This window comes from Hemibagrus wyckioides, linkage group LG27, assembly GCF_019097595.1.
Source record: "Hemibagrus wyckioides isolate EC202008001 linkage group LG27, SWU_Hwy_1.0, whole genome shotgun sequence".
Lineage (NCBI taxonomy): Eukaryota > Metazoa > Chordata > Actinopteri > Siluriformes > Bagridae > Hemibagrus > Hemibagrus wyckioides.
The window spans coordinates 3540002-3556831 of record NC_080736.1 but is presented as its reverse complement, the minus strand read 5'-3'; the positions used below and the strand labels follow the sequence as shown (position 1 = coordinate 3556831).

The following is a 16830-nucleotide window of genomic DNA, read 5'->3' as shown; positions in this document are numbered from 1 at the left end:
TGCTGAGCTGGAGTGTTGATGTTTTGTTGCCTTAAAGCTATTTGGATTGCAGCTTTAGAAACACTCTAATGCTGCGATTAAGCAATGCAGATTCTCTAATGTGAATCCAAAGTGGATTCTTTTACACTGGGTATGAGAAACGTGTCGTATAACTGAATAGAGTTATAACACTCAGTCCTATTTTCTTTACAGCCATACCACTTTATCTGACCCATGGGAAGCACTTAATGGGTTAAATCAGGTGAGTGACTTCCTCTGGGTTGATATTTAATCTCCCACTCCAATGTTTATCCAGAGCACATGACTTAATAGCGCCATCTACCGGTAAGGAATAAATCGCATTTAAGGTGAGCTACTAAACTTTTTGAAACGCGAACTTGCTTTTCAGAGCTCAAGTTCAATCCAAATCAATCAAAGTCAAGGCTCAAGAGCTTGTCTAATAATGTACAAGACCATCAGATGACAAATAACACCATGCTCTTATTTAACACCATGTTCTTTTATTATAATTTGTCTTTTTTTTTCTTATGGTTTTACATTTGAGATGTATTTCAATAACACAATGACATTCTTATAACATTTGCAATATGGCGGCTGTTGTATGTTTATTTTTACTTTTTCTTTTTTTTTACCAAAAGTGCTTTCTTTTCCTTGTTGTAGCCTATATTTCTTTCTTTTCTTTTTCTTTTTTCTTAAATGTGGAGAGTTTAAAACATTTCTCCCAACGATGATGGTGATGGTCAATCACGGAGACATGTTAAAAGGCACTGAGATTGGAGTCTCCCACACGGAATTAAAAAAGAAAGGATAATAAATATGGGCTACACAGCACTTTGACTGCAAAATCATGCCAACAGCCATTGCATAGAGGCACCTTTTTCACATTTCAGCTCAATTCTGCTGCATAAATACAAAGTTTGGACTGTAAAAAAGCGCCCTCACAAATTCACTCACGCGCACACACACACAGACACACATACATATACATACATACAAACATACATACACACGCGCGCGCCCTACACATCAGTACCCGACCGAACCTATGGCAAATTTTTTTAGAGCAAACAATGTGCTTCATCAGGTCCCACGACTCATAGTGCATACGAGCTGAAGGGCAGACACCAGAGTATGAAGATTTTTGGCTACGTCCCAAATCGCACAATCACACTAAATAGCACGCACATATATACCTATATATATATGCGCCACTATACATGATCAATTCTGCACAGTTTTGGTATGGTATGTAGTAAAAGGCTTGGAATGTAGCCTGTTGTGTTCCAGTCCTTTGCTTTGGCATGTCGTTTTCAGTCCATTTGTAGACAAATTCCAAAATACAACACCTTTAAACATGGAAAATAAGAATAGCAGTTTGTGTTTATTTTCTTTTCCGTCAGTGCACTTTTTAGGCTTTTTGGAAAAGCCTCGTGCAGTTCTTACAGTTCAAAAGGGCACATTTTTAAACACTTAGGCCCTAAAAGTTGGTACATTTTGTTTTTAAATACACTTTTAATACAACTGCTGCTGATGTGAAGTCATGCCCTATGAGCTGCACATTCTTAACATGGAGCACATCGAGTCCCAAAAGGAGCTTATTGAGTTTTTTTGTGTTGTTTTGTTTTGTCTTTTTTTTTTAGACTGGGGGTACAAAAAGGCACGTGTAGACGGCAGCTGCCTGGCTTCTGTATAGAAACAGTTTCAGTAATTGTGATCTAGTACATATCCAGCGAACGCTTTAGGAATAGCACGACTTCAAAAACAAGAAGAAAAAGAAGTAGACAAAAAGAAAAAAAATGCAGAAACTTGAAACAAAACAGTCTTTCCTGTTTAGACGCAGCCGCCCATGGCTTTGACGTATGAGCCGTCGGGCAGCTGTCGGAAGATACCCCGCAAAGTCTCGAGTTCGCGCGTGAGGTGCTCGACGCGTTTGCGCAGTCTGTCGTTGTCCGACGACAGCTCGATGACTTTCTGTTGCGTCTCGGCGTTGCGCATCTTGGCCTTGTCGCGGCTCTTGCGCACGGCCACGTTGTTGCGCTCGCGCCTCAGCCGATACTCGGCGCTGCTCTTGTCGACGTGCTTTTTATTTTTGGGCCTGTCGCCTGTGCCGCTGCCCATCATTTTGACGGCGAGGCCGCCCTGCTGTTGGTGATGGTGCTGGTGCTGGTGGTGCGGGCTGGGCACCGGGGTGGGCGGAGGCGTCGGGTGACCCGGCTGCAGGTGCACGGCGGTTTGCGCGCAGTGCGCGATCTGGTACTGCAGGTGCGACAGGTGTGGGTGGTGCGGATGGTGTGGGTGGTGGTGGTAGGCGCCGGACTGTGGCGCGTGCCCGAGCTCTCCGAGCTCGCCGTCCTCGCGCGGCTCTTGCTTGATCGCCACGGGTCTCATGCGTGCCTCGTGAGTCTCGTACATGGGCTCGAGCTTGGACGAGTCGCCGTAGCTCGCTACCGCGCAGCCGTACGAGTGCTGTGGCCCGGGTGCGCCCATTCCCAGGCTGTGGCCGTATTCGTAGTCGCCGCCGTTCGCCAGCTTGAGCTTCTCGTGCCGCGCGCCGCTGCTGTGGAACAGGTCGGCCAGGAATTCGTCGTTAAACGCGCCCGGGTCGATGTACGCGCTGATATCGATGGAGCTCTCGTTCTCGCAGATCGCGCTCAGGTCGTCCTTGTAGCCGTAGGCGTTCTGCGCACTCGGGGCGAGGTTTGTCACCAGGGGCCGAGGGGCTGCCTCGTACAGGTTTGCTTGCTCCATGGAGTACCTAAAACCCCCCTGACATGGTGAAGGGCTCCGGGAATCCAGCTTGCTCACACCAGGGGCAAACTTTCGAGGAAAAAAAAATATAACAAAGTTTTCTTAAAAGCGCAAACTCGCCTGCCTGTGACCGCAGGGAAGCGGCTCCAGTTGTGGCTGCAAAGAGAAGCGGGAGTCACGGGAAGGCTCAGTGGGGCAGAGACTTCACCCTCCGTCCGTGTGTGTGCTTGACCTCACATCTGTCGCTCAGTGCTGCTCCTGACAGTCTTATATAGAGAGAAGTGCATATTGGGCGGGCGCGCCCCGGGTCCTAATGCGCCGCTGTGTCGGGTTTCTGACTGCTCAGAGCGCACGTAGCACTACACACACCGCAGAGCGAGTTATTTCACAGAGCCCGATAAAGAAGACAAAGTTATTTTAAATAGCCAGATAAAGACGATAATGTAATAGCAAACATCATTACACATTTGAAATGTAAGCCATTACAACACCGTTTACAGAGGCTATACCTATAACTTCTTAAATATTTGCAAGGATTTTACATCTTTTTTCTTTCCTTTTCAGATTTCGTCTTCAACACGAATCTTATTTAGACTTTTTAATTCGCCTTGCACTCATCTCATCACTCATGACCTGCTCTTTCATTCTGATATAAAACACACAGAACAGAGACAGAGACAAACCCGGGTTCATCACTTCATTTTTTATTTATTTACTTATTCATAAATCACTCATGCATTCATGTGCAAAATAATATTCATGGATGCATTTGGAAAACTGTGATATAAGGATACGTGTGCTTTGCTTTGTATGCAATAAAAAGGCTGAAAAAGGGGGAGAAAAAAACTAATTTGGAGTATAGGTGAAAAGAATAGAGTGTGCGTTAGAGCTGAGTGTTTATCTCAGAATTCACGTGAATCTGATAAAGACACATCAAAACAGACGGACAATGCTGTAAAGTTAGAAATTGACCATGTAGGGAAGTAACCGAAATTAAGATGTCTTGGTTGAATAAAGATTATAGGCACAGAGGGGGGAAAGACGTAGCCGGACACACCGTTTCATTAAACATGATGCAGAGCTATATATGATAACGCATTTTTAAAATAAAGAGTTACTAATCATAATAAAAAGAATTATTGCTTTTAATACATAGATCCGTGCACGTGAATTGAAGCTGTTAGCGCGAGACCCTATATAACATCTGGCACGAGGTCCATACCGAATCATAACGTTTGCTCTTGTTGGCGCACACTGTCTCGCTTTTTTCCCCTTTTTTCTTTTTTTTCTTTTTTTTACCCCAGACACCTAAAGCAAACTCTCTATCTCCAGTCTCAACGCGCTGGTGGTTGGATAAAACACAACAACGTGACAAAACGCACCAGAAAACTGCCCCTGGCACGCGCGCCTCTGCGCCGATCAGCGCGTGCGCAGCTCCCTCTATTGTCCCAGTGCGCATTTGGCACGAACCGAAACGCGCAGAGGGAGAAATGAGACGATCCCATGCGCACGGGTTTAATAAGGATTTCTTTATTATTTATTTATTTCTTAACACCTTGTACATCAAACTGGTTTCATCAAATGTACAATAAATTTGGAGAGCATCACAGGAAAGCAGGGTAAAAAAAAAAAACAAGAATATTGAGAAAACTTAGGAATCTTGAGGAATTTTAAATAATAATAAAAAATAATGCCACGGTGTATTAAAAAAATATTTAGCTCGAGCTGAGCAATACGGGTGTGTAAGGGATGCTTCGGTTCTTCGCATTCATTAGCTCTGTAGATCCTGTTCTGGCTGGAAAACATTGCGCGTGCATGGTTCTACCGAGAATCATCAAGGGTTCCTCCTTTTGCAGAAGGACAAGAGTAAGACTTCTAAAAGTTTAAGGTGTTTGTGTTTTACAACATATGCTCTGCATTGGGTTTTTTTTAAGAGATCTTCGAATCATTTACAATGATTTAGCTTTAAACAATGGCTCTAGAAAACAATCATCTACAAGGTTCTACATGTTGACTGTTCCTGTTCATCCGGAAGAAGGGTCCTAAAATTTCTAAGCGCGTGAGGCTTGTGGTCGCGTATTAATCCGATGACGTCAGTGCCTCCTGCATACGTCATACTTTTGACTCGACTCAGAAGGGTTCTTCGACGGTTCTTTAGGAGCTCTCAGCTTCCCGTTGTAGGGTTCTAGAAGGAACTGTTGTGTATGAATCTAGTACATAATACAATATACTCGACCCAAATGATTCGATATGATATGAACATCATCTAAACATCGATTTATAGAGAATATGTTATAGAAATAAACCATAATGTTGCAGTCTTGACCTGGAATACTTTCTACACGGAAACTTTCAAGAGTTCATCTAGTAGGTTATCCTGAAGACTGCTAAACTCTTGCATCATATAGTTCATGCAAATGAAATGATTCACTATGAATATAGTCTAATTTATGGGTTATAAACAACGTTTCCTGATTATGCCGAATTAATTTCATAGCCTAATGTGTCCCGAATAAATCGTTTGGTTTTAATTAATTATTTATTCCTGACTTTTTATTATTATTAATTAATTGATTAATTAAAAAGCCGTGCATATTCCTGAATATAAAGGTAAAAGGGGCAATTTAACAGATCCCAACAAGTGGAACAACGAATAAAGATGAACAGATAAACAGGTGCGCTTATAGGCTATATCTGTAACATGGTCTCGTATTCTAAGAAATAGAAATGGACATTGATTTATGAATACTAATAATTATTAGCCTTTCATAACCTCTTGGCATTCAACGGAATATGTTGCGTTGTGATTTTTTTGGCCAGAGATGCTCATTTTAATCTTATTCTCTAACCCTGACCTCAGTGTGTTGGATCTAAAATACACATTTTGAAATGTTTGTGTTCACTGTAGAGACTTTACCTGGTATGACTTCTTGTTTCAGTGTGTGTGTGTGTGTGTGTGTGTGTGTGTAATAAGTCACTTGTTGCAAATACATTCATTTTCTTTCAACGTTGCACAATTAATTGCATAAGCTATATAATAATGTTTAAATAATAATTTTTAAAAAAAAGTTATTTTGACATTTAATATTTCTTTTTTGTTCACTTATTTGTTTTCTACCATTCGACTTGATAATTTCTAAAATAAGAGCTTCTATAACCACCGTGCTCTCACTCCTCACTCCTCCAGCGCCAGCTAAGGCATGCTATGATCTCATGGCTGATCCAGTTACATAAAACAAACCCCGCCCACCTAAAACGCACCTCGTCCTCTGATTGCTCATCTAAGCTGTCAATCACGCACGGTCTGTCGTCATTCTCTTAGATACTCCTCTCTGATTGGCTAAGCAGACAGATCTCCCTACATGGTCAAAGAAAAAGATTTCGCAATACTCCCAGGCAGGCACGGTGAAAACCAAACAATAACAGCTTCTCCGGTGCTTCCGTCCCGTTTGGGGGAAAAATACCCTGTTTCATCGCAGAACGTGTGGGTGATCGACAAGGTTTAAACCTTGATAAGGTAAGGAAAGTTTTTATGTACGTCCATAACGATGCTGGAGGGAATGAGAAGGAGTTTTGTTTAGTTCTGGAAGCTTCCTTTCCTCCGCTCCGTCTGCGTGCTAACTGGCTAACTTCGGTAGCACCTGATCGCAAGAAAAAACAGATGTCGTTTTCGTTTTAAAAATACATTTTAGGTCTTTCGTGCTTGGTAGAAGGACAGCACAACTGTCTTGCTTTACAAGTGAATGGTTTTTGATATATATGTGTATTTATATATGTCACAACAATAGGGCGCAAGTTAGCTAGGAATCTATATACGTGTGTGTATAATGTATAGGTGTTTATGTGGCTGGGTGACGTCATCGCCGCCGTTCACACATTTTCTCTCTCTCTATATATATAGGTATATATAGATATATATGTACGGTTTCCGTTAACGTTAAATTCTTTCTTTGTATCTGAAGATCCATGCGAGCTGAAGTTAGCACGGCTGGCTAGCGAGCTAGCCTAGCTAGCTAACTGCTTAGCTAGCGGTATTCCCCGTCATTCCTGTCGAGTTACGTATGAAGCAATACTTAGGTAACTGATGTAACCCTGTTAGCATAGCTTGCTAGCTAAGCTCGTATTTATTTATTTTTCATATATATATATATATATATATATATATATATATATATATATATATATATATATAATTTTATTTTTTCTTCAATAGGTTTTTTTTTTAAAGAAAGGGGTTTTGTTAAATTAAATAATAATAAAAAAAATATTATTATAATAACTTGTGTTGAGTTGTGCACGAGCGGTTTCCTGTTCCGCCCACCCCCCCTAAAAAGAAAGAGAGAGAGAGAGAGAAAGAACAGGCGGCGGCGGGAGCGCGAGCGCTGATGGCGATGATGATGCAACTGAGAGCAATGCGTTTACCGAGAGAGAGAGAGAGAGAGAGAGAGAGAGAGAGAGATGTGAGGTGGATGTGCTTGAGCTTGTTGCTGCATTAAACATTAAACCGTGTTATTGATGGTGTTCCATGGCGTGACTCTGCACGAGCTCTAAAACTGACAAGATGCACGAGTCCAACAACTCCAGAACTATTGGCACCCTGCACGAGAGATCTGTCCAGATCTTTTACAAGCACTTTTGGATTAAAACCCCGAACGTGCTCTTAAACGTATGCATACTTAATACAACATGAACAAGATGCACACAAACCCATAAGTCCAGTCATTATCTCTATAACTCTAATATCTCTCTATCTCTGTCTCTATATGTCATTTATTTACACTTGATTAGAAATAGTGTGTAACATAAATAAATATAGTGTGCAGAAATAAAGTTTCCAGAATTCTCCATAGAGCAGCTGGTAGCGTAGCTGTTTTTGTTGATAATGTTTTCTGCTTTCATTACTCATTCTTTATTAGTTCATGCGAAGATTTTTGATCAGGGATCGGTCGTCAGGAGCAGTGGTGATGGGTGACCGGTCATTTGGAATATCGGCTTTATGAAACACGGCTCAGGCTAACATCGGTCCTCAGCTGTCTAGAATTATTGAAATAATCCTGATTAACCCCAGCCGTTTCTGTAGGATTATTTCCTTCACATCATCTTCGGTTTCATCCGAACGCTGAAGCCGTGGCCAACGAAGAGACTAACAATGCATGACACTTGTTGAAAGATCAAGAGGTCAGGAGAGGGGTAGAGGAAATAGAGCAGCACAGTGACATCACCTAGAACCGGACGTCTCTCCAAAATTTACAAGGACAAGAGAAAAAAATGGGAAGCTGCCAGGAAAAGCCCAGACCTGAAATCGACTAAAATGTCTGTGGGGGTGAGCTGAAGTGGCTCTGCACAGGAGATGGACTTATTATACTGAGTGTGTTTGTTAGAAAGAGAGGGAAAATATCGGCGAGTCAAGATCGACTCTTACCCCGAATCAATTCAAAACCAGCTTGTGAAAAGTATTAGTTTAGGGGGTGTACACACTTATGCAACTATGGTCACATAAATCCACCACCAAAAAAGTTCTTTATCCTTATTCTGTTGGAAAGTGACATTGAGGATGGAAAAAGTCCTGACATGATTTATCTAGGTTTCATCTGATCTGATCTGAGAAGAGTACCCATTCTGAGAAGGGCAAAATATAAATAGTTTCAATTTCTTAACGATGATTGAAATGACAGTAGTGTCGAGTCGTTCCTGCTGAAATCGCACAGACCTGGCAACGCCGCCTGGTGATGATGCTACGATGACAGTTCCTACTCCGCTCTTCTTTTCCACGCAGGAGCGTACAGGCGCGCAGTCGCAACCGACCGCAACCAGCCCCTAGACAGCATTCAGCACCACCAGCAGCTTGCGAAGGTGCAGACGTGAGCGCAAGAGAGAGGCAGCGGATCCAAATGAGCAAGCAGCCGCAGCAGAAGTTAACCAACACAGATCAGAACGGAGTGAGCGTCATACAGAGCCAGGCTCATAGCAGCGTCGCAAACTCTGCAGGAGCTACAGCAGGACTGCAGCAGGTACACGCGTGCACACACACACACACACACACACACACACACACACAGAGGCTGAGGTGATTATATCCATGCATGCTGTCTGGTATTCAATCCTATGCCATCCTATGGATTTATTAACAAGCCAGATATTTATCAGCCTAATTGATTCGTTTGTATTTATTTATATACTCTGTTCTTCTTGCTGATGTTTCGCTTCATGCATATAACCCCACACCGTCCTCATCTTTCTATTAGCCGCCATACACACAACACACACAACCCTTTATGTACATGAACATTATATGATGTGTTACAGAATCATTTCAGAAACTATACACCACACCGTAGGCACATTTAGAACAAAACACCTCGGAGCTCAAGGTCGCGTCACTCTCATCCTGAACTCGGGTTATAGTTTCATACGGGTGTTTGAGGGGCTCTTCGGGGTCTTCTAGTTTCCTGTCAACATTACACAGTACCACGCAGTATAGCCAGAGTGAATCAGCGACACGTTAATAACAATACCTCAACATCTTCTCTCTCGCTCAGGTTCCTCAGCTCGTCCCAGTAAGCCCCGGAGGAGGGGGCAAAGCCACGCCACCCAGCAAGATGAAGAAGACAATCATGGACAAAGACAGTGAGGAGTACAGGCAGCGGCGCGAGCGCAACAACCTGGCTGTGAAGAAGAGCCGCATGCGCAGCAAGCAGAAGGCGCAGGACACGCAGCAGCGCGTCAACGAGCTGAAAGAGGAGAACGAGAGATTGGAGGCCAAGATCAAGTTGCTCAGCAAAGAGCTCAGTGTGCTCAAAGACCTGTTCCTGGAGCACGCGCACAACCTGGCCGACAACGTGCAGCCTGCTACCGCGGCACCTGTCACCCCGGGAGACCTCTGTAACACCAACAACAACAACCAGTGAGATGGAGGTGCTCGTTAAGGGGGCTGCAACTCTGTACCATAATATCTTCTTTAACCTTTTCTTAAAGGAAATTTTTGTAAAGATTTCCTCATTTTTTAGGCTATTTGCATTTCAGAAGAATGAAGCTTTCCCTCTAGGCATCAGATAAAATATTATAATGACCTAATAATCATTTTTAACATTCTGGACTTTACGATTAGTAAAGAAAAAAAAGGATTCGGATCAGAATCGGGCGTCGTTATTTTTTTGTTCCACAGTTCACGGGCTTTTTGTTCCTACACTCGGATATTGTTCTCCGTCTGACACGGCGTGTAAATAAGTGTGGAGGGAATGCGGAAAAGCGTTAGCAGAGCTTAGGAATGCCGTAGAGTCGGATTTTTCCTCTGTTTGAGACTACAGCGAGTCACCAGGCCAGATTTCTTTGTTGACACTGCTTTTCTCAAACGCCTCGACCGCAGGTCCGCAGCAGCTTGTCAGATCCGTAAGCACCGCTCCAGACATGTTCGGGCAAATCGTTCCGAGTCCCAACAGCAAAGACGAGACAAAAGGAGCAGTGTCCTGGAAATTTTTAACGATACTTTAGGGCTCTTTTTAAGGGGCTCGTCTCCTTGTATGATACGATCTTCATCAGAGGCGCTTTTCTTTTCTTTTTTATTCTACTTTAAAGATATTCCTGAGACCAAGAGTCGGGTCAGTCGATGGTTAGGACGTGCACGATGGTGGGATTTAGACTGGTCGTGTAAATTCAGTTAACATTCAGCTCTGGTGAGATGACATTGCAGGGGTGGACAATAAACAAACAAACACTATTCCTTTCTTGACTTCAATAAAACACAGTTTCCGTTCGATGCACAGTCACGTCGAGACGTAGCACGCTCTGTTGTGTGATTCTATACTAAGCTCGCTCCAATCGCACATATCATCTGAGACGCTTATTTACTCGCGTTTTTTAATTAGCGTACACTGACTGACTTTAGTATCAGAAACGCAAAGCCGTGTCAAAAACCCGGCAACACACGCGATCAGAAACTCGTTCCATCTGTCGTGATGACAGAACACGACGTCTTAAAATGTCAACCGACGACTTTCTTACACGTTCAACACACACACACACACACATCATGCTACGTGACCATAACCACGTCAGCCGTCATTCGCTCAATTACTCGTCATACGAAGGGATATTTACAGCTTTATAACAGTCAGTTTCCAGCACTGTTTGCAGTTGGTCCACCCCTGAATTACATACAGATGTAAATAACTGTGGATTTTTGTTGTTGTTGTTCCGTATGGAAGAAAAGATCCTTCAGATCATTCAAAAAAAGCAGAAGGTTTCTCAAAAACAGAGCGCGCTCCCCCGTCCTGGGACAGAAAGAGCCAGACGGCGTGGACGGCGTTGCGTCAGACCCAGGAGCAGACAGCAGACAGTGCTGGCGTTAACAAAAGCCGTTAAATTGCACTTGAGCCTCAAACCCTTCTTACAAAACTATCCTGGGCATAGACAGACAGACAGACAGACAGAAAGAGAAGGAGAGGGGTGGGACGCATGCTGTCTGGGGTGTTGGTCGAATTTAAAAAAAAATACCCAAACTGATTTCATCACCACGGCACCCCGCGGTCCGGCCTGTCTGCGTCTGCGTCTGGTCTGACGCGTGTTTGTTTCACTCGGTACATAACGAAGGCTTAGACACCGAGGGTGGACTCGTGCTGACTCATTGATTAGGCTTCTGAAAAAAATACAGAAGTGTGTGTGGTGATTTTTTTTTTTTTTTTTAAGTCGTTCCTTCGTTATCGCTCGTTTTTGCCTTTTTTTTTTTCTTTCTCTCGATTCTGACAGCCAAAAAATTTTAAAAAAAAAAATCAAAAAAATCTTTATAGCATTTCTACACTGACTTTTTTGTACCTCAGACTACGCCACTAAAGAGACTTTAGTGTATTTGTACACCTGTTTAAAATAAAAAACGAATAAATAAATAAAAAAAAAAACACACACTTAGACAAAGTAGAGAAGGTGATAGCGAGAATTTTTTTTTTTTTTTTTTTTTTTGTAATATCCTTTTGGTCATTTTCTATATCTTTTATGTTTAGGTTTGAAGAAGAGGAAGAAAAAAAAGAAGAAGCATGATGCATGGTTATAGCACTGTTCTTGGGGAAAAATTAAAGAAATGCACAACATGTTATTAGGCTTGGAAATGGGGAGTGGAGTGAAAAAGGAAAAGAAAAGAAAGAAACGATTATGTTGTCCATGTTATGTTCCTCAAATATTTGATTAGCATTTTTTGCTGAAGTATGAGCGTTGCTGGCCAACTTGCTTTTTTTTTATATATATATATATATATATATATATATATAAGACGGGGTTATTGTGCATTGTAAATTAAAATTGATTACAAAATGTCAACACTGTGTATGTGCTGTTTTTTCTTCTCCTTTTTCTTTTCTTTTCCCCTTCCTGGTGTATTATACTGTGTGTTTAATTAGAGTTGGACCGTGCTGGACGGTGCTTGCGTACGCTCTCTGCGTCATCCCCTCGTCAATGTCCTGTCAATATTAGCAGAATTAACAATAACATCAGTGTACGGTGATGTCCGTCTGTCCGGCGGACACGTCCGCTCCTTGGGTGTGTGAAGAGTAAGCGGCGGTAACGAGGTTCAGAGGCGTCCTCGGGTGTTCTGGTGTTTAACTAAACCTTACTTGACCGAGTTATTAAGTAAACAGCAACGTCCGTCTTATCTCATCGCTCTGCACAGCGGCGCTGGAGCGGTCTCACTCGCTTTTATTAAATCATGATTAAGGTCAAGTTTGTTAGATTGCTCATGGGCTTTCTCGTTCTCTCTCTCTCTCGCTCTCTCACACACACACAAAGAGATGTGTAAATAGACTACATGTGTAAGTTAGGTCCACATTATACATTTCTGTTACACTTTTTTATGTAATTGGGTCTTCAAGTGACGGCAACTTACATTCTCTCTCTCGCTCTCTCTCTCTCGCTCTGTCTCATTCTCCTTGTCTCTGTGTCTCTTGATTGATCTTTGCCTCCTATTGTGTCTGTCATTCTGTCTCCCTCTCCTGCTCTGTGTCTCGCTCTATTCCTGTAGTTCTCTGTTTCTGTCTCTTTCTGCCTCTGTCTCTACTTATGTCTTTCTGTCTTTATCTCTCTCTCTCTTCTATTTTCTCTCTCTCTCTCTCTCTCTCTCTCTCTCTCTCCAGCTCTGTTATGTAATACACAGTTTTGTGGGTTCAGGGCCTTAAAAACAATTGCAGACAGATCAATCATGTTTTTTAATGTTCAGTGCTATACTGACCACACCATCAGTCTCTCTCACTCTCCTCCTTGTTTCTCTCTCTCTCTCTCTCTCTCTCTCTCTCTCTCTCTCTCTCTCTCTCTCTCACCACACAGGCTCCATGCCTTCCAAACTCGCTTGATCCACCGATTAACAGCCTTTCTGAGTGGGTTCAGGTGTGTTCAGAGGTTGCATGTGAAATACTGAAATACTACTGAAACATCACGGACAAGATGGAGGCTGGGTTTAAGAGCAGTTCACACACACACACACACCATTATCCAGCGCACTGATTCAGTAGATACGTCCAATCTAATTTTGATATTAGACAGATTTAATAGCATCTTTTGGTGACTTTATTTTATTTCTTGTTAAAATGTAGTGTATTAAAATATATATATTTAAAATGCAAAAAAAAAATCTTTCTAGCAGTTTGTGATGAAATTCTGGTGCTTCATTAAAGCGGAAAAAAAAATAGATAATTCTCTTCCTGTTTTATCAAACAACCAGGATATTAATAAAACGAGAATTTCAGCATGTCATGATGATTGATATGTCACGAATTCAGAACATGAGGTGACCTCATCAGCCTGTGAGCTGGTGTGAGCTGGTTGTGTATTAAATGGTGATTAACGCCAGGCTGCTTTGTTTGATTGAGCACTTGGTTTATCAGGTGAGTTCCAGGTCAAGAGCTCGCTCTCTCTCTCTCTCTCTCTCTCTCTCTCTCTGTTACACAGTGTACTTGGACCAAAAATAGACAGTACAAATGCCTGAAAGCTCCACCAAAAGGTCTTGAAGAAACTATGTTTGTAGTGAGATTACGGGATTTTTGAGTTGAGAGGAAAATCCTTGTTCGGAATTTTTGGGAACAAGCTGTATTTCATTTCATTTGTTTATCTGAAAGAAAAACATTCTATGGATCCAGATGGATTTCAATTCCTGTCTGAAATAAAAATACAAATCACTTGAAGCACAAGAGACATTTTAGGACTTAGTTGTATAAAATTGGCTCCGCCCACTCAGCTATCTAGTCTGGCTTGGCTACATGTGACGCCGCCCCTTAGCCTTTTAGTTCGAATCCTAGAGATTTGGTTGTTTCAGCATATAATTGGTCGTATTGGCTCCGCCCACTCAGCTAACTAGCCAGGCTCGGCTACATATGACTCCGCCCCTTAGTCTTTTAGTCCGAATCCTTGAGATTTGGTTGTGTTTCAGCATAAATTTGGGTGAGGGATGGTTTGGGGTATTGGCTCCGCCTACTCAGCTACCTAGCCTGGCTCTCCTACCCGTGACTCCGCCTCTTAGTCTTTTAGTCCAAATTCTTGCGATTTGGTTGTGTTTCAGCATAAATTGTATTAGCTCCGCCCTCTCAGCTACCTAGCCTGGATGGGCTACATGTGACTCCGCCCCTTAGTCTATTAGTCGAAATCATTGAGATTTGGTTGTGTTTCAGTATAAAATTGGTCGTATTGGCTCCGCCCACTCAGCTGCCTAGCCTGGCTCGGCTGCATGTGACTCCGCCCCTTAGTCTTTTAGTACAAATCCTTGAGATTTAACAAAGGTAACGTGGGCAGAGCTAGCAGAAATTAGCGCAGAACTTTTAATATTACTTTACTCTCCTATATGCTTAATATTGACAAGGAAACATCTCTATACCGTAAACCTTCATCTAGAATTCACTTCTAGAAAATGTGTAAATTCCAAGAGTCAATTTCAGATGTCTAAACCTCATCCCACAATTCCATACATTCTTCCTGTGACGTGAACCCTGGCTGATCTGAACCACCCCTGACTCTTAAATCTTCAAACAGAATGTTCAGAGACTTTATCTAAATCCATTCATTTCCTCCTTGTTTCAACATGCCAGTTCACAGCTCATATTTTACCTCGGCATTACATGCGACGCATTCATAATCCGCTTATCAGCAGCGCGTCTTTTAAAGAATTAAAATCGCTGGATCATGTTTATTCATCATCAGAGATACGTGAAGAGGGTAAAGCGTCCCAGGAACAAGAGAAGCTACTGTTAGGAGAGCTTGGGGTTTTATATATATATATATATATATATATATAATAATGCTTGGTTCTGATTGGTCAGAAGGTGCTGAAGGTTACATTCATTTCCATGGTAACAGCTCATTGGTGGAGACGTCTGTGCCGGATGCTGTACATCAAAAGGTGTTTTTTTATTTTTTTTATAGGTGAAGGATACAGTGAAGTTTTCTATAAGGAGATGTTCAGTGTAGCATTGAAGTCAGTAAGAAGACCTGGTGGAACTAACGCCTGCTCAAGTCATGTCAGAAAGATCGTATTTACGAGTAACACAAAGTTGTATTTACAAGTTGGAAACTCTGGATTCCCTAATAGTTGGGTGTGTCAGTAAGAAGACATGGTGAAATTAATGCCTCCGAAATTTGCGTCAGAAAGATCGTATTTACGGGTAACACAAAGTCGTAATTACGAGTGGGAAACTCTGGATTTATGAGTAGGAGGGTGCGTCAGTAAGAAGATATGGTGGAATTAACACCGACTGAAGTCAGGTCAGAAAGATCGTATTCACGAGTAAGACAAAGTCGGAATTATAAGTAGGAAACTCTGGATTTACGAGTAGGAGGGTGTGTCAGTAAGATGACATGGTGTAATTTATGCCTTCTCAAGTCATGTCAGAAAGATCGTATTTACGAGTAACACAAAGTCGTAATTACAAGTGGGAATTTCTGAGTCTGTCAGTAAAAAGACCTGGTGAAATTAACACCTTCTCTGACGTGGTAATTCCGAGTTTTCGCCACAGAAATCTGAGCAGCTATCTCTCCTGCAGTTAATCTCACACACGCTGTAATGAATATTAATCACGTTTCTGCCTCCAGGTCAGGTCTGAACCGTAAGTCTGGGTTAAACACGTCCAATCACCACTCCTCTCCCAGCCTGTGTGTGTGTGTGTTTGTGGTTTTTGGTTCCTCTCCATCTTCGTGCTCGTAAATCAGCCGAGTGATACGTCACATCATCACATGTTCACGTTCATTCCAGTGCTTTACAGGAATAACAAACTGATCATAAATACAGAGAGGAGTTTCAGAGGTGAGCAGAGAGTTTGAAATAGTGTGAGAACGAGAGGAGAGCTAACAGGGTGCTTGTTCGGATCATGCTGCACGTGTGTGTGTGTGTGTGTGTGTGTGTGTGTGTGTGCAGGTTCAGCATGTTAATCTGTTCAGAGAGATAAAGAGGTGTGACGTATCAAGGTTGCCCAGCACAGCAGAAAGAGAAAGAACACGGTGAACTTCACGAGTCTGGTATCCAATATCATTTCTCTCTCTCTCTCTCTCTCTCTACCTGCCTCTCTCCCCCTCTCTCCCTCTCTCTCCCTCTCTCCCCATCTCTCTCACACACACACACTCCCCCCCCTCTCTCTTTCTACCTGCCTCTCTCCCCCTCTCTCTCCCTCTCTCCCCATCTCTCTCACACACTCTCTTTCCCTCTCACTTTCTTAGTTTCCCCTCTCTCTCTCTCTCTCTCTCTCTCTCTCTACCTGCCTCTCTCCCCCTCTCCCCCTCTCTCTCCCTCTCTCTCCATCTCTCTCTCACACACACACTCCCCCCTCTCTCTTTCTACCTGCCTCTCTCCCCCTCTCTCTCCCTCTCTCCCCATCTCTCTCTCACATACTCTCTTTCCCTCTCTCTTTCTTAGTTTCCCCTCTCTCTCTCTCTCTCTCTCTCTCTCTCTCATACACACACATACACAAACACACACACACACACACACACACACACACTCTTTTCCCCTCTCTCTCTCTCTCTCTCTCTCTCTCTCTCATACACACATACACAAACACACACACACACTCTTTTTCCCTCTCTCTCTCTCTCTCTCTCGATCTCTCTCTCTCTCTCTCC

At 42.7% G+C, this 16830-nt stretch overlaps 2 protein-coding genes across 2 annotated transcripts; one reads left to right on the top strand and one right to left on the bottom strand.

The window, feature by feature from the left end:
* Positions 1 to 478: 478 nt before the first annotated feature.
* cebpa (CCAAT enhancer binding protein alpha) lies at positions 479 to 3008 on the bottom strand. Its single transcript, XM_058382040.1, has one exon. The coding sequence runs from the start codon at positions 2746 to 2748 to the stop codon at positions 1831 to 1833; it is 918 nt and encodes a 305-aa protein (XP_058238023.1). The 5' UTR covers positions 2749 to 3008; the 3' UTR covers positions 479 to 1830.
* A 3104-nt stretch (positions 3009 to 6112) lies between these two features.
* cebpg (CCAAT enhancer binding protein gamma) lies at positions 6113 to 11644 on the top strand. The gene is made up of 3 exons (XM_058381898.1): positions 6113 to 6265; positions 8525 to 8759; positions 9288 to 11644. The coding sequence occupies exons 2-3, from the start codon at positions 8640 to 8642 to the stop codon at positions 9654 to 9656; spliced, it is 489 nt and encodes a 162-aa protein (XP_058237881.1). The 5' UTR covers positions 6113 to 6265; positions 8525 to 8639; the 3' UTR covers positions 9657 to 11644.
* Positions 11645 to 16830: the final 5186 nt, after the last annotated feature.